General features: G+C 41.9%; 1 protein-coding gene across 1 annotated transcript; it reads left to right on the forward strand.

The window, feature by feature from the left end:
- The first annotated feature begins 769 nt into the window (after window positions 1–769).
- On the forward strand, window positions 770–14,495 carry acmsd (aminocarboxymuconate semialdehyde decarboxylase). Its single transcript, XM_021579716.2, has 10 exons — window positions 770–950; window positions 3,072–3,116; window positions 10,593–10,689; window positions 10,850–10,899; window positions 12,694–12,930; window positions 13,188–13,281; window positions 13,395–13,490; window positions 13,611–13,783; window positions 13,960–14,058; window positions 14,178–14,495. The coding sequence occupies exons 1-10, from the start codon at window positions 861–863 to the stop codon at window positions 14,238–14,240; spliced, it is 1,044 nt and encodes a 347-aa protein (XP_021435391.2). The 5' UTR covers window positions 770–860; the 3' UTR covers window positions 14,241–14,495.
- Window positions 14,496–17,693: the final 3,198 nt, after the last annotated feature.

Genomic DNA, 17,693 nt, shown 5'->3' on the forward strand with positions numbered 1-17,693 from the left:
TGCCTCTAATGCAGCCATGTTGTTTAACAACACTGTTGTAATCATGTCTGTATAATAAACTAGAATACTCTCTCTGGTTCAACCAATCAACACACAAATAGGTTTTGTTTTTGCAACTTATCCAATAGCCTAAGTCATTTGACCATGTTCCATACTACTGCATGTGTTTGTAATACATGGGATCGAAAATGAGGCTCATAGTATAACCTGCTGATTCAGCATGTTCTTGTAATGCAGGACATCATGTAGATAGCCTATAGCACAACAGATGCTGCATTTGGGAGGAGGGGGGGGGGGGGGGGGGTCATCAAAACCCTTTGTGCACAGATGAACTATTAGTCAATAAGTCTGCTACGCAAATATTTATGACCCCCTGATAATAAAACCCGATTGAAGGATAACCTACATGAAGAGGAAAGTGAACATACATTCCTCTCTTCTCGATGTATTGGATATTTTTGTTCAGCCCCAGTTATTTCTTTGGGTGCTGTGTGTAAAAACCCTGTCCATCCATAAATGAGATGTCTGTGAGTCTAGAAGCGGTCTGGCCCTAGAACTATTTGCCCAAATGCCAGATGGGCTGGTCTGACTTGTTGTTTTTTTTCCCTCAAAATCAACAATATCCGGCTAATAATGGAGGTCTCGAGGAAAAAATGGTCCGGTGTGTTAGAAATGCCAATTTCTTGTCCCAGTCCGCCCATGTCTCTGGCACGGTGTCTGTGAGAAGAGACTATGCCCTGTCAGTCATTCACCTGCTTTTCACTGGGGTGTTAGGGGGCAGGGCAGTAGGGCGGAGAATAACCTTGCTCAATGATCATGATAGACACCGTTTACTACCTGTCTCACATTAGGCGAATTGTATGAAAAACACTTGTCGTAGTAGATTGATCAGGATGAAGATTGATATTCATAATCACATTTTACCCAAGGAATGGCCCAATCTGAAAGAGGTAGGCTTTGTGATACCATACTACTTTACAAGATGCATTGACAACTTTATATATTTTTAAATTAAATAGAAAGGATGTAATCTATCAGGCTACTTCTCGTGCCCGGTACATGGTGCATTATTAATAGTCTACCTGACGTTTGATTTACATAATGCCATTATGCACAGTCGCGCACATTGCCGAATGCGCTCACTGCTTGGCACTGCACAGGCTGTAGTGGATCTAGAAGTTATATCTTGTCTCAATCAATACATCTGGTTATCTAATTGTGTTTTTTTTTTTTTTTTTTACTGAGTCCTCGCATCTGGCAAAAAAACATACCATTAGTTTTAGAGCAAAATCATGAAGGCCTATGACACCCACCACACATTGCTAAACAACAAACAGAATCAGTTTATTTTAGCACAATGACATCGAATGACTTAAGTAACATGTTATAACTGTGTTTGTCAGAATGCCAAAGTCCTTGATGAAGAATGTTAATTTGAAACTAACAAGAATATCATCGAGAACTCTGAAGAAATGGTTTTATATTTTCTATGCAGCCAGTAAGGAAATCCTGTGAGAAGATTTACCACCCCTCTGCACTGACTTGTTAAACATTAATCAATGCTTGGCAGTGACCCAGTCCTTTAAAGGCGGTCTTTTTGTCAATAGGCCTGACCTTAGCTAATGATTGTTCATGTGTGCGTCCCAAATGACACCAAGTTCCCAACATTCACTACGACTTGTGGGAATCATGGTCCAAATCAAAAGTAGTGCCCTATATAGGGAGCCACTTGGAACAAACACCATGTTTTATCCTGGGAACAAATGTTCATTTGTGGGGGTGAGAAAGCCACAGAGAGCAACAGGAGTCAGTCAGGACAGAGGCCCGGCCACCCTGATAGTCAACATGACTCCAATTGCATCATATTGCCGGCAGGTAGCCTTGTGGTTAGAGCGTTGGACTAGTATCCGAAAGGTTGCAAGATTGAATCTCCGAGCTGACAAAGTAAAAATCGGTCATTCTGCCCCTGAACAGGCAGTTAACCCACTGTTCCTAGGCCGTCATTGAAAATAAGAATTTGTTCTTAATTAACTGACTTGCCTAGTTAAATAAAGGTAAAAGGTAAAATAAAAATGGTAAAAATAATAAAATATTGACCCATGCCACTCCTAGTTTATTATACAGACATGATTACAACAGTGTTGTTAAACAACATGGCTGCATTAGAGATATCATGTGTTATGCCCTGTGCATTTTGCGCCAACCTGTGGACTCAATGAATAAAATGAGTGAACAAATCCCATTCCATTCCTTTCCTTATTGAAGTTAGACCCATTACTCTTAGGACCAGATAAACGGCTGCAACCTGTTCAAGACCCATGCCACTCCTACATAAAACAACAGCAACATTTTTGTCATACACTCTTATCCAGAGCAATTAGGTTTAAGTGCCTTGCTCAAGGCAGATTTTTCACCTAGTCGGCTCAGGGATTTGTACCAGCAACCTGTCAGTTACTGGCCCAACACTCATAACCGCTAGGCTACCTGATCCCACAAGCAGTCTAACACTGTTGAGATGGATGGAGGAAATGTAACTGTATTCAAACATAAAGGAATTGCATTGGGGTTCGTGGCAAGTTCAAGGACATGTAACCCACTTAGTATTCATACAGGGAAGCTATCTTCAGTCTAAATTGAGGAGGATGTTGATCCTATGGGATGGATATTATTACTCATTTTGGGCTGTTTCAGGGTTCATCCGTATGCATATCACTGAACTGAAATGGGATGGTGTTGATTGCGTCCCGATTCCTCCCTTTCTGTCTCTGTTCCCATTTGTTGTGAAAGTGGTTCATAGGTAATTTTCTCCCATTAAAATGGCTTATGACATTGGCTGGTCTGTTTTTGATCCCTGCAGGCCTACTGTGCGTAACAAGCAGAACCCCGAGGTGCATAATGACAAGCAATGAAAGTTATAGCTTTCGATACATGCGAGCCATGAGATACGACTTTGTGAATGTTTTAAAATAACATCAGGAAATTCAAAATGTCCTATGCTTAGCAAAACACTGAACTATTCATTATCATGATGGCATAAACCCCCTCTAATGACAGTTTTATTTGTTCTTTAGAGATATGGATATGATGGATTTATCCAGCTTCACCATCACTGCAAGGTGAGTCTCAAGGTTACTCAACAGTACAGTACAATATATATATATACACATCTTTTTTTAAATTTCACCTTTATTTAACCAGGTTGGCCAGTTGAGAACAACTTCTCATTTACAGCTGCGACCTGGCCCAGATAAAGCAACGCAGTGCGACACAAACAACAACACAGAGTTACACATGGGATAAACAAACGTACATTCAATAACACAATAGAAAAAAAATGGGGGGAAAAAACATTGAATGTTAAAGAATATGTTTTCGGTTACCTTTCCATATACTGATCAAATGTGCACATTCTACAGCATAATGGGAATTAAATGCTTTACTTGATGCATCATTAATTACAGACTTTAGCAACAGATTTCACGTTATACAGCATGCAGCCTATTTAGTCCGTGTATCAAGCATACAGCCTCAAAGTTGAATGGAGCTGTAGTGTACTTGCCATTTGTATATGTGGTGTACATTGTTCTCACTGAATTGAGATGTGATCTAACTCCTTGTTATGAGAGCTTGCCTGCCCATGTTCCATGAGATGTGATAATGCCACACACAGCAGTTACCTTGGCCTGCAATGCTACTACATAGGCAGGGCTGGTCCTGGCCATTCTGCCTCCCTAGACGAGACAAAAACATTGGCTCCCCTACTAGAATAGTATCAGTAAGCAAAATTATGTTGAAAAGACTTCTAAAATACGTACTTTTCCAGATGTTGAAATTAGGTTTAATTTCAATCAGAATTAAAAGTGAAAAGACGTATTTTCCAGATGTCGAAATCAGATACATTTTCAGTTCTGAATAAAAGTAGAAAATATGTATTTTTCAGACGTTGAAATCAGGTTCATTTTCAGTTCTGAAAGAAAATTAAATAGCTGTCATTTATAGACGTCTATGTTTGGGACAAAACAAGGCTGGTCCAGACCGGACAAAATCTGAACCAAACAAAGACGTCTATGATATGTTCAGATTTGGGTCGGATCGTACCAAAAACCAACGTCCGTGGACATGGAAATCAAGGCCGTCCGGACAGGACCAAAAAATGATGTCCAGAATGCGTCAGCCTGTGCTTACTGGGGTGTGGCCTACCACGTCGGCCCGTGCTTACTGGGGTGTGGCCTACCACGTCGGCCCGTGCTTACTGGGGTGTGGCCTACCACGTCGGCCCGTGCTTACTGGGGTGTGGCCTACCACGTTGGCCCTCAATGGAATTTTATGAATGCCCATCCATGTGGTAGGCCCTCCGTTTGTTAAAAATACTTTTGCATTGGCTTTATTATGGATCAAGGCTGGTCCAGACTGGATAGAGAAGATGGCGCCGGAGGTGACGGCTGCCGTTTTACAGGCTCCTAACCAATTGTGGTATTGTGTGTGTTTTTTCATGTCATTTGTAACTTATGTTTCTGCCACCGTCTCTTATGACCGAAAAGAGCTTCTGGATATCAGGACAGTGATTATTCACCTCGTACTGGACAAAGTTTTTTTCTTTAACGAGTCGGACGCAAAGGATTTACTTCAGACACCGATGAGGCTCAAATCCCTGTCATTCGCATGAAGAAGAGACAAATATATCAGGGACGTAGGTCGGGGTGCCTTGTAAGGATCTGACGGCAAGTGAGTAATCCACCTTTACCATCAGTCCTATTAGCCAACATGCAATCATTGGATAATAAAATGAATCAGATCCAATCAAGACTATCCTACAAACTGGACATTAAAAATGGTAATATCTTATGTTTCACCGAGTCGTGGCTGAACGACTCGTACTGCTCTCTGGGTTTTTGGTCCAAGATAAATCAGCTGCCCCCAGTAAGACAAGGGGTGGCAGTCTGTGTCTATTTATAAATAACAGCTGTTGCACGAAATCTAATATTAAGGAAATCTCAAGGTTTTGCTCACCTGAGGTAGAGTATCTCATGATAAGCTGTAGACCACACAATTTACCAAAATAATTGTCATCTATATTTTTCATAGCTGTCTATTTACCACCACAAACTGATGCTGGCACTAAAACGACACTCAATGAGCTGTATAAGTCCATAAACAAACAATAACATTCTCACCCAGAGGTGGAGCCCCTAGTGGCAGGGGACTTTAATGCAGGGAAACTTCAATCCGTTCTACCTCATTTCTACCAGCATGTCACATGTGCAACCAGTGAAAAAAAACTTTAGACCACCTTTGTTCATCAACTGTGTGATCACGCTCACCATAGCCGATGTAAGACCTTTAAACAGGTCAACATTCACAAGGCTGCAGGGCCAGACGGATTACCAGGATGTGTACTCTGAGCATGCGCTGACCTACTGGCAAGTGTATTCACTGACATTTTTAACCTGTCCCCCACCGAGTCTGTAATACCTACAGTGCCTTGCAAAAGTATTCGGCCCCCTTGAACTTTGCGACCTTTTGCCACATTTCAGGCTTCAAACATAAAGATATAAAACTGTATTTTTTTGTGAAGAATCAACAACAAGTGGGACACAATCATGAAGTGGAACGACATTTATTGGATATTTCAAACTTTTTTAACAAATCAAAAACTGAAAAATTGGGCGTGCAAAATTATTCAGCCCCTTTACTTTCAGTGCAGCAAACTCTCTCCAGAAGTTCAGTGAGGATCTCTGAATGATCCAATGTTGACCTAAATGACTAATGATGATAAATGCAATCCACCTGTGTGTAATCAAGTCTCCGTATAAATGCACCTGCACTGTGATAGTCTCAGAGGTCCGTTAAAAGCGCAGAGAGCATCATGAAGAACAAGGAACACACCAGGCAGGTCCGAGATACTGTTGTGAAGAAGTTTAAAGCCGGATTTGGATACAAAAAGATTTCCCAAGCTTTAAACATCCCAAGGAGCACTGTGCAAGCGATAATATTGAAATGGAAGGAGTATCAGACCACTGCAAATCTACCAAGACCTGGCCGTCCCTCTAAACTTTCAGCTCATACAAGGAGAAGACTGATCAGAGATGCAGCCAAGAGGCCCATGATCACTCTGGATGAACTGCAGAGATCTACAGCTGAGGTGGGAGACTCTGTCCATAGGACAACAATCAGTCGTATATTGCACAAATCTGGCCTTTATGGAAGTGTGGCAAGAAGAAAGCCATTTCTTAAAGATATCCATAAAAAGTGTTGTTTAAAGTTTGCCACAAGCCACCTGGGAGACACACCAAACATGTGGAAGAAGGTGCTCTGGTCAGATGAAACCAAAATTGAACTTTTTGGCAACAATGCAAAACGTTATGTTTGGCGTAAAAGCAACACAGCTGAACACACCATCCCCACTGTCAAACATGGTGGTGGCAGCATCATGGTTTGGGCCTGCTTTTCTTCAGCAGGGACAGGGAAGATGGTTAAAATTGATGGGAAGATGGATGGAGCCAAATACAGGCCCATTCTGGAAGAAAACCTGATGGAGTCTGCAAAAGACCTGAGACTGGGACAGAGATTTGTCTTCCAACAAGACAATGATCCAAAACATAAAGCAAAATCTACAATGGAATGGTTCAAAAATAAACATATCCAGGTGTTAGAATGGCCAAGTCAAAGTCCAGACCTGAATCCAATCGAGAATCTGTGGAAAGAACTGAAAACTGCTGTTCACAAATGCTCTCCATCCAACCTCACTGAGCTCGAGCTGTTTTGCAAGGAGGAATGGGAAAAAATGTCAGTCTCTCGATGTGCAAAACTGATAGAGACATACCCCAAGCGACTTACAGCTGTAATCGCAGCAAAAGGTGGCGCTACAAAGTATTAACTTAAGGGGGCTGAATAATTTTGCACGCCCAATTTTTCAGTTTTTGATTTGTTAAAAAAGTTTGAAATATCCAATAAATGTCGTTCCACTTCATGATTGTGTCCCACTTGTTGTTGATTCTTCACAAAAAATACAGTTTTATATCTTTATGTTTGAAGCCTGAAATGTGGCAATAGGTCGCAAAGTTCAAGGGGGCCGAATACTTTCACAAGGCACTGTACATGTTTCAAGCAGACCCCCATAGTCCCTGTAACCAAGAACACCAAGGTAACCTGCCTAAATGACTACCGACCTGTACCACTCTTAACTGTAGCCATGAAGTGCTTTGAAAGGCTGGTCATGGCTCATATCAACACCATTATCCCAGAAACCCTAGACCCACTCCAATTTGCATACCGCCCCAACAGATCCACAGATGTTGCAATCTCCATTGCACTCCACACTGCCCTTTCCCACCTGGACAAAAGGGACACCTATGTGAGAATGCTATTTTTTGACTACAGCTAAGCGTTCAACACCATAGTGCCCTCAAAGCTCATCACTAAGCTAAGAACCCTGAGACTAAACACCTCACTCTGCAACTGGATCCTGGACTTCCTGCCGGGCCGACCCAGGTGGTAAGGGTAGGTAACGACACATCTGTCACGCTGATCCTCAACACGGGGGCCCCTCAGGGGTGCGTGCTCAGCCCCCTCCTGCACTCCCTGTTCACCCATGACTGCATGGACAAGCACATCTCCTACACCATCATTAAGTTTGCCGATGACACAACAGTGGTAGGCCTGATCACCGACAACGATGAGACAGCCTATAAGGAGGAGGTCAGAGACCTAGCAGTGTGGTGCCAAGATAACAACCGCTCCCTCAACGTGATCAAGACAAGGAGATAATTGTGGACTACAGGAAAAGGAGGACCGAGCGTGCCCCAATTCTCATTGATAGGGCTGCAGTGGAGCAGGTTGAGGTGTCCACATCACCAACAAACTATCATGGTCCAAACACACCAAGACAGTCGTGAAGAGGGCACAAGAACCCCTATCCCCCCTCAGGAGACGGAAAAAAGATTTGGCATGGGTCCTCTGATCCTCAAAAAGTTCTACAGCTGCACCATCGAGAGCTTTATGACTGGTTGCATCACTGCCTGGTAAGGCAACTGCTCGGCCTCCGACCGCAAGGCACTACAGAGGGTAGTGCGTACGGCCCAGAAAAATCACTGGGGCCAAGCTTCCTGCCATCCAGGGCCTCTATACCAGGCGGTGTCAGAGGAAAGCCCTTAAAATTGACAAAGTCTCCAGCCACCCTAGTCATAGACTGTTCTCTCTGCTACCGCACGGCAAGCGATACCGGAGCACCAAGTCTAGGTCTAAAAGGCTTCTTAACAGCTTCTACCGCCAAGTCATAAGACTCCTGAACAGGTCATCAAATGGCCACCTGGACTATTTGGATTGTCACCCCCACTCCACCCCCATTTTTACGCTGCTGTTACTCTCTGTTTATTATCCATGCAGTCACTTTACCTCTACCTACATGTACATATTACTTCAATTACTTTGACTAACCTGTGCCCTGCACATTGACTCTGACCCGGTACCCTCTGTATATAGCCTTGCTACTGTTATTTTGTTAATGATCCTTAGTTATTATAATTTTTCTATTTTTCTTCTTTATTTTTATTTTTTAAATTTATATATTTTTTTCTTCAGTTTTTTTTGTAAAAACTTTCTTATTAACACTTATTTGTCTTAAAACTGCATTGTTGATTAAAGGGCTTGTCAGTAAGCATTTCACTGTAATGTCTACACCTGTTGTGTTCGTGCGCAAGTGAAAAATAAAATGTGAATTGGTTTGATTGGTCCTGATTCCAACTAATCAGTTTGGCTATTTAAGCTCTGAATATCAGCTCCCCAACTTTATCAGGAGGAGTTATCCTGAGCCTATTTGCAATGTGTTTCCCCAGAGAGAAATGCAAAATTATTTTATTTTTTCGCTATGATCAGCTTGTAAAAAAATGTAAGGATACAAACCTGAAACCGCATCATATTTTAGTTCACGGGATGAAACTCCTGGACAACAGTAGCCTGATTGTCCATCCCATATTGTCAATTTTACTTTGACGTGTCCTGTTTTTAGGATATGTTGTCTGTTAACATGTCAGCACATTGTTTATTTGATTGGGCATCATTTAGGTTAGGCTATTAGGTCGGAGAAACCTGCATGATGTAAAAAGTGTCCGTCTCATTACATTGTACCTCCACATACTCTTTTCTACCATGTGCTACATCTGCTACATGATTTATGTTACATTCTTTTTCTTGACGGAATGTTGGTAGGGCGCTGCAGCGATGTGTCTCTCCAAGAGGACCCTGGAGAGGCACGTTGAGAATGGACAAGATAAATATTTTGCCTCACTGCCTTTGACAAAGTGGGCACTGCTTATCACAGCGTGGCATCAATACTCCCCTAAAAAACCCATATACCACTGGTTGAGAGAAATTGTTGTTGATTTTGGCCAGAATTATGTGAGGTTTTATGTATTGTTGGAGGTGCATCTTGGTCAGTTTAGCTCAGAAAATTCCGCCCTTGTCAATCTGTGGCTGTAGGCGACCACCTAATCCTGCCTAATGAGCAGGCCAGCCCTCTACTCAGGCTCTCCTGGGCTCTCTACAAGATCTCATTCACACAAAGCTAGTCTAGTGTTGCCATACCTCAAAAATCACATTGTTGTCACGCCTCGAAGCCTGTTTCTCGGCGGGGCTAACACAAAGCCAACCCTCCCTCTTGGCGCCACCTGTGGGTAGTGAGTGGGTAGCACAGTAAGATTTCATACAGGCACTGACACCCGCTGGGTCCAGCAACACCTGTGTGTCACTATGACTGTGTTGAAGTATTTGTTACCCTAATTGGTCCAATTGACCAATCACATCAGATCTTTTCACATCAGATATTTTTCAGAGCTGATCTGATTGATTAAATTATCAATTAGTGATCAGCCTTGGGCTGCTTGTAAACACAGCTTATGTGTGTGTGTGTGTGAGTACTTGCTGTTGTGTGTGTTGACACCTGAATGTAAAGTAATAGCCAATGAGACATTTTCAACTCCCTTTCTAGTTTCCAAATGTTTCTCTTTGCTGCCATCAGGTGGCTGATTACACATACACATTTCAATTTCACTTGAGTGATTTGCTTCTTATATGACATAGAAGTGTTCTTGTTTTTTTATTTTCTATTGTTTATTACCCCTTTTTCTCCACAATTGGTAGTTACAGTCTTGTCTCATCGCTGCAACTCCCGTACGGAATCGGGAGAGGCAAAGGTAGAGAGCCGTGCATCCTCCGCCCACTTAACCCGGAAGCCAGCCGCACCAATGTGTCGGAGAAAACACCGTACACCTGGCGACTGTGTCAGCATGCACTGCACCCAGCCCGCCACAGGAGTTACTAGTGCACAATGAGTCAAGGACATAGATTCCGGCCAAACCTTCCCCTAACCCGGACGATGCTGAACCAATTGTGCACCGCCCCATGGGTCGCCCGGTCGCAACCGGCTGCAACAGAGGCTGGACTCAAACCCAGAATCTCTAGTGGCACATCATCTTGCTCATCAAACAGAAATTGTAGGCATGAAGCAATGAAGACAATGGAAGGCATAGAAACCAAAAAAAGAACAAATCAAGTGTCCTTCATTCTCTGGAGTCTTGTGCCAATCCATATTTTAGGGGGAAGCAAAAATGATGAAAGACGGGAAGTTGTTCCGCGTGATCCAGGAGAACTGTTGGGATGCAGCCGCAAGGATTCGGGACATGGATGCACATGGTATATACACACACATATTCAATATCATCCTCATGTCAAAATCCTCTTGGCAGCATATTTTGAAGCCGGCAGAGTCATTCATGTTGCCTGTAAAGTAAGTCTGTATTGTAATGTTGTGGGTTTTGATGATGATGATGATGATGATGATGCTCTACTTTAGGGGTGACGGTCCAAGCCTTGTCCACAGTGCCTGTCATGTTTAACTACTGGGTAAGTCTGTCTGCAAGGGGAAAAAATAAACAGCAGATTTTTGTTAAAGGTGCTTCACATAGGATATTTCAGAGAATGTACATAATATATCTGGCGCTAATAGTTTCACACTATTATGCCACGTTCAAAACAACTGGGATCTCGGAAATCCCCGACTTCTGACCTCAGCGCGTTCAAAACAACTGGTAACTCGGGAAAGAGCTCCAACTTTCTAGAGCTCCAACTTTCCGACCTGAAGATCACTGACATCATGATTTGACCTCCTGTTTCTCAGAGTTCCAGGTTGTTTTGAACGCGGCATTACTTACTCGCCAGTGTTGTGATTGGCTGTGATAATCGCCTATTGATTTCTCCCGCCAGAGCAGCATCTGTTGTCAAACTGTGAAATCTGTTCTGGCTTTGTGGCTGTGATATCTAGTGGAAATCACTCATTCCTTGGTTGCTACAATTCTACACTGTTGGCTCAATTTCAGTTTATGTGAGAAAACAAGCACTGAATATTGTAGGGAATCATTGTACCAAAAAATATAGTTTTCACCGCTGTTTGAAGCTCGGGGACCAAAAAGGCTTTTTGAAGCGTTTGGTTTTGGTCCACCAGCTTCATTCAAACAGCTGTAAAAACAATATTTTTTTGTTATTGAAAGATATTTCACAAGGATTTAGATGGTACACTGATTCCCTACACTATTCAGTGCTTGTTTTCTCACCAATCTGGTCTCCGAGCATTTTGTTTTTATTCTGTACATGAATCCAAGACATTCCATTGGTACGATATGTTACGTTTGGTATGGTTACATAAGACAGGTTAGGTTGGGGTGGAGGGGAGGGGTGGGCAGATAACGGGAATGTTGTGAGGTCAAATATCATCATGGACAACTTTAGCATTTGACCTTATTAGCAACTTTTTCATGTTAGCTAACCCTAACCTTAACCCTTCACCTAACGCTAACCTTAACTCTTTTAGATAAGCCTTCCTCTAACGCTAAACTTAACCATCTAACCTAACTCCTAAACTTAGTCCTAACCTTAACCCCTAGCCTAGCTAATGATGTTGGATACCTAGCCACCTAGCTACCTACCCACCTAGCCACCTAGCCACCTAGCCACCTAGCTAGAATTTGGAACATACCATAGGTTTTGCACATTTGTAACATATTGAAAGTTTTTCAAATTTGTAATATATTGTACATTTTGCAAATTCGTAACATGTAACATATAAAATATCATACACATTATAATTCGCAATTTATCATACGAAATAGGTGATGGACATTCACAAACTAATACATACCATATGATATGTAACATATCATACTAATTGGAGCGTCATCTGATTAACATACAAAATAAGCAGAAATGCTCTGAGACCAGGTTGCAACCACACACTGAAATTGAGTGAACAGTGTAGAATTTTAGCAACCAGGAAATGACAGAGCGATTTCCACAAGACCACACAGCCAAAAAGTCAGAACAGCTTTCCCAGTTTGACAACAGATGCTGCTCTGGTGGGAGAAATCAACAGGTGAATATTACAGCCAATCATAAACACTGTTGGGTAAGTAATACTGTGAAACTCTATCATTCCACTATTAGTGCCAGATATATTATGGTATTTTTTAAGTTACAATGCAAAAATAAAAAAATATATCCTTACTTTTACTCTCTGACATGTTTTTTTTTTTACATCACTTCTCCCTTTTCTAAGACTTTGATGTGCTTACTTCTCTGTAAACATAGCTGCCAATGCATTACTAAGGCTTTGGTTGTGTTGGGTTCACTTCCCTGTTGTGACAGGCCAAACCTCATGACACCCTGGACCTGTGTGGGATCCTGAATGACGACCTGGCTAAGACAGTGGCGCTCCACCCTCGACGCTTCGTGGGGCTGGGTACCCTGCCCATGCAGGCTCCTGACCTGGCTGTGCTGGAGATGAAGCGTTGTGTTAGGCAGCTGGGCTTCCCTGGTGTACAGATCGGCTCACACATTAACACCTGGGATCTTAACGCCCCCGAACTCTACCCAATCTATGCTGTAAGAGCCATATAAGTGAATTGATTTATTTACATGGGCAGCTATATTCCTAATGATATTCCAGCTATAGTGTTACAAAGCCAGATAGAAACACCATTGAAAATCATACTCTTGCTCTTTCTAGACTACACCTAAGATAGTTTGTGGACCAGATATTAGTGGAACTAGACACATTTGATGTTCGAGTATCAATTCATCATGACTGTGTAATGATGTCGATTATGAAAATCATGAGTGATATTCCCGCTTTTCTATAGGCTGCTGAGGAACTGAACTGTTCCTTGTTTGTACACCCATGGGACATGCAGATCGATGGGAGGATGGCCAAGTACTGGCTCCCCTGGTTAGTGGGTGAGTGATAGGGTAAAGACTCAGCTCTGTTCTGATCAATCAAATGCCGTGTCACAGCCTACCTGGATGACGTTGTCACAAATGAGTAACCTTTTTTTTAAATTTTTGTACAGGTATGCCTTCCGAGACTACCATGGCCATTTGCTCAATGATCTTCGGAGGTGTCTTTGAGAGATTTCCCAAGTTGAAGGTCTGCTTTGCTCATGGAGGTAATTTACAATATATAGAGGAACAAATAATGACATTCAGTAAACAGTGAAAGTGTGAGCTAGGAGAATCCAAGAATCACCCTTGAAAGATTGACGTGTGAAGCGGCGTTTTTTCCCTAGGGGGTTCTTTCCCGTTCACTATTGGCCGAATTGAACATGGGTTCCAGGTCCGACCTGACCTCTGTGCTGTGGATAACAAAGTCAACCCACGGAAATACCTGGGCTCCTTCTACACTGACTCCTTAGTGCATGACCCCATCGCCCTCAAGCTACTTATTGATGTGATTGGAAAGGTATGCAGTGATGTGTCTCATTTCTAAATGGCAATGTAGTTATCGTCACTGATCTAGACAAATTATATTTCTCATTACTAAGTAGTTTAAAAAAGGCTTGAAGGTTTGAAGTTTGTATTGGTAGAGTTTACAAAAGAGTTTATTACGGTCTCAGTTCTTATTATTTTCTTCCATAGGATAAGGTGATGTTAGGAACAGACTATCCATTCCCACTGGGTGAGCTGCAGCCAGGAACATTAATAGAGTCCATAAAAGAGTTTGATGGTGGTTTAAAGGTAAGGTAACACACTGAATGTGCTTTCTTTCTCTTGCAAAAAAAAGTGTCTGTGATAAAAGAATAAGAGCGGGAACGTGATGGTTTATGAATTTTCATGTGTTTGCTTTTCCTTTTCAGGACAAACTGCTTGCAGGCAATGCACTGGACTTTTTGGGGATTGAAAGAGAACGATTTCAGTGATTTACAGCATGAAGATATTGTCAAAACAAAAATGGAAAACAATGTTTGACTTTCAAATTACTCTTGAGTATTGGCAGGTCCATAAAACAAATACAACCTATTGCGTGACCAAAATGTAAATATTTAATTATGGAGATATTTTTCATCTATTTAGCTAATTTATCGTGATTTTTGTTTACAGTGTTGGAAGTAATCTGTGGTCAACCCTCTTTTTGCTGTTTATGACTAAATAAAATGGAATGTTCATTTCAAACAGCTTCAAATATTCAGTCAATTAAGTTAATTCAAATTCAAACAAACAGCTGTACAAGCCAGCAGGTGAGAGAGGATTTTAACTAGATGGGATACAGATTTTGTCAGATCAGTCTTTTCATAGCAGGTTAGGAGAATTTACGCAGCAGGTTAGGAACATTAAAATAGTAGGTTAGGAGAATTGGGCTAAGGTTAGGAAAGGGGTTAGGGTTAGCTAAAAACATTTGAGGTTAATTTGACAAAAACTGTATCCCTTCTAGCCATGACCATTAGAGAGTGTTGAGAAACTGAATGAATGAATGAACCGTAGATTGCTGGGCCTCCAATCTGTACAGATTCCACAGCCACAAAGTCAAAATTGTCTATTTGGTCTTAATTTAAAGGAAAATTCCACCCCAAAACAATATTTGGGTATTTGTTTCATTAGTCCATTGTTGACATAGTCTAAAAATATTTTCCTTGTCAGCAATCAAGTTTTCAAAATACAGAAATCATCCCTGTATGCATCCTACATGCCTTGTATGGAGTCAATGGAATGGCATCAAACACATGGAAACCGTGGAAACCATTCCACTTATTTGGCTCCAGCGATTACAACGAGCCTGACCTCCCAAATTAAGGTGCCACCAACCTCCTGTGGTACCAGTACCGAGTCAATGTGCCGAGTACAAGGTAATTTTTTATTTAAAAAGGCAAGTCAGTTAACAAGTCTTATTTACAATGACAGCCTAGGAACAGTGGGTTAACTGCCTTGTTCAGAGGCAGAACGACTGCTCTTAAACGCAAGTAAAACTAAATGCATGTTATTCAACCGATCCCTGCTAGCACCTGCTAACCAGTCCAGCATCACTACTCTGGACGGCTCTGACTTAGAATACGTGGACAAATACAAATACCTAGGTGTCTGGTTAGACTGTAAACTCTCCTTCCAGACTCACATTAAGCATCTCCAATCCAAAGTTAAATCTAGAATTGGCTTCCTATATCGCAACAAAGCATCCTTCGACTTCGGTGATGTCATCTATAAAATAGCCTCCAACACTCTACTCAACAAACTGGATGCAGTCTATCACAGTGCCATCCATTTTGTCACCAAAGCCCCATACACTACCCACCATTGCGACCTGTACTCTCTCGTTGGTTGGCCCTCACTTCATACTCATCGCCAAACCCACTGGCTACAGGTTATCTACAAGTCTCTGCTTCGTAAAGCCCCGCCTTATCTCAGTTCACTGGTCACCATAGCAGCACCCACTCGTAGCACGCGCTCCAGCAGGTATATCTCACTGGGCACCCCCAAAGCCAATTCCCCCTTTGGTCATCTTTCCTTCCAGTTCTCTGCTGCCAATGACAGGAACGAACTGCAAAAATCTCTGAAGCTGGAGACTCATATCTCCCTCACTAGCTTTAAGTGCCAGCTGTCAGAGCAGCTCACAGATCACTGCACCTGTACACAGCCCATCTGTAAACAGCCCATCTATCTACCTACCTCATCCCCATACAGTATTTATTTATTTATCTTGCTCCTTTGCACCCCAGCATCTCCACTTGCACATTCATCTTCTGCACATCTACCATTCCAGTGTTAAATTGCTATATTGTAATTACTTCTCCACCATGACCTATTTATTGCATTGGAACAACTATTGGAACAACTACTCCAAGTCTCAAAGCGAGTGACATTTGAAAAGCTATTAGCGTGCACCCCGCTAACTAGCTAGCCATTTCACATCGGTTACACCAGCCTAATCTCCGGAGTTGATAGGCTTGAAGTCATAAACAACACAATGCTTGAAGCACAGCGAAGAGCTGCTGGCAAACACACAAAAGTGCTGTTTGAATGAATGCTTACGAGCCTGCTGCTGCCTACCATCGCTCAGTCAGACTGCTCTATCAAATCATAGACTTAATAATAACATAATAACACACAGAAATACGAGCCTTAGGTCATTAAATGGTCGAATCCGGAAACTATCATCTCGAAAACAAAACGTTTATTCTTTCAGTGAAATACGGAACCGTTCCGTATTTTATCTAACGGGTGGCATCCATAAGTCTAAATATTCCTGTTACATTGCACAACCTTCAATGTTATGTCATAATTAGGTAAAATTCTGGCAAATTAGTTTGCAATGAGCCAGGTGGCCCAAACTGTTGCATATACCCTGACTCTGTGTGCAATGAACACAAGAGAAGTGACACAATTTTGCCTGGTTAATATTGCCCGCTAACCTGGATTTATTTTAGCTAAATATACAGGTTTAAAAATATATACTTCTGTGAATTGATTTTAAGAAAGACATTGATGTTTATGGTTAGGTACAGTGGCGGTGCAACGATTGTGCTTTTTTTCGCAAATGTGCTTTTGTTAAATCATCCCCCGTTTGGCGAGGTTGGCTGTCTTTGTTAGGAAGAAATAGGCTTCACACAGTTCGCAACGAGCCAGGAGGCCCAAACTGCTGCATATACCCCGACTCTGTTGCAAGAGAAGTGACACATTATCCCTAGTTAAAATAAATTCATGTTAGCAGGCAATATGAACTAAATATGTAGGTTTAAAAATATATACTTGTGTATTGATTTTAAGAAAGGCACTGATGTTTATTGTTAGGTACACGTTGGAGCAACGACAGTCCTTTTTCGCGAATGCGCACCGCATCGATTATATGCAACGCAGGACACGCTAGATAAACTAGAAATATCATCAACCATGTTTAGTTAACTAGTGATAATGATTGATTGATTGATTGTTTTTTATGAGATAAGTTTAATGCTAGCTAGCAACTTACATTGGCTTCTTACTGCATTCGCGTAACAGGCAGGCTTCTCGTGGAGTGCAATGTAAGGCAGGTGGTTAGAGCGTTGGACTAGTTAACCGTAAGGTTGCAAGATTGAATCCTCGAGCTGACAAGGTAAAAATCTGTCGTTCTTCCCCTGAAAAAGGCAGTTAACCCACCGTTCCTAGGCGTCATTGAAAATAAGAATGTGTTCTTAACTTACTTGCCAAGCTAAATAAAGGAGTTTAAAAAATAAAATAAAATAAAAAATTGGCCAAATCGGTGTCCAAAAATACAGATTTCCGATTGTTATGAAAACTTGAAATCGGCCCTAATTAATCGGTCGACCTCTAGTTCAGAGTCCTGTTGGTTCCAGACTTAGTGCATCGTTACTGCTTGCCGTGCAATAGGAGAGAGAACAGTC

This window comes from Oncorhynchus mykiss, chromosome 22 (genome assembly GCF_013265735.2).
Source record: "Oncorhynchus mykiss isolate Arlee chromosome 22, USDA_OmykA_1.1, whole genome shotgun sequence".
Lineage (NCBI taxonomy): Eukaryota > Metazoa > Chordata > Actinopteri > Salmoniformes > Salmonidae > Oncorhynchus > Oncorhynchus mykiss.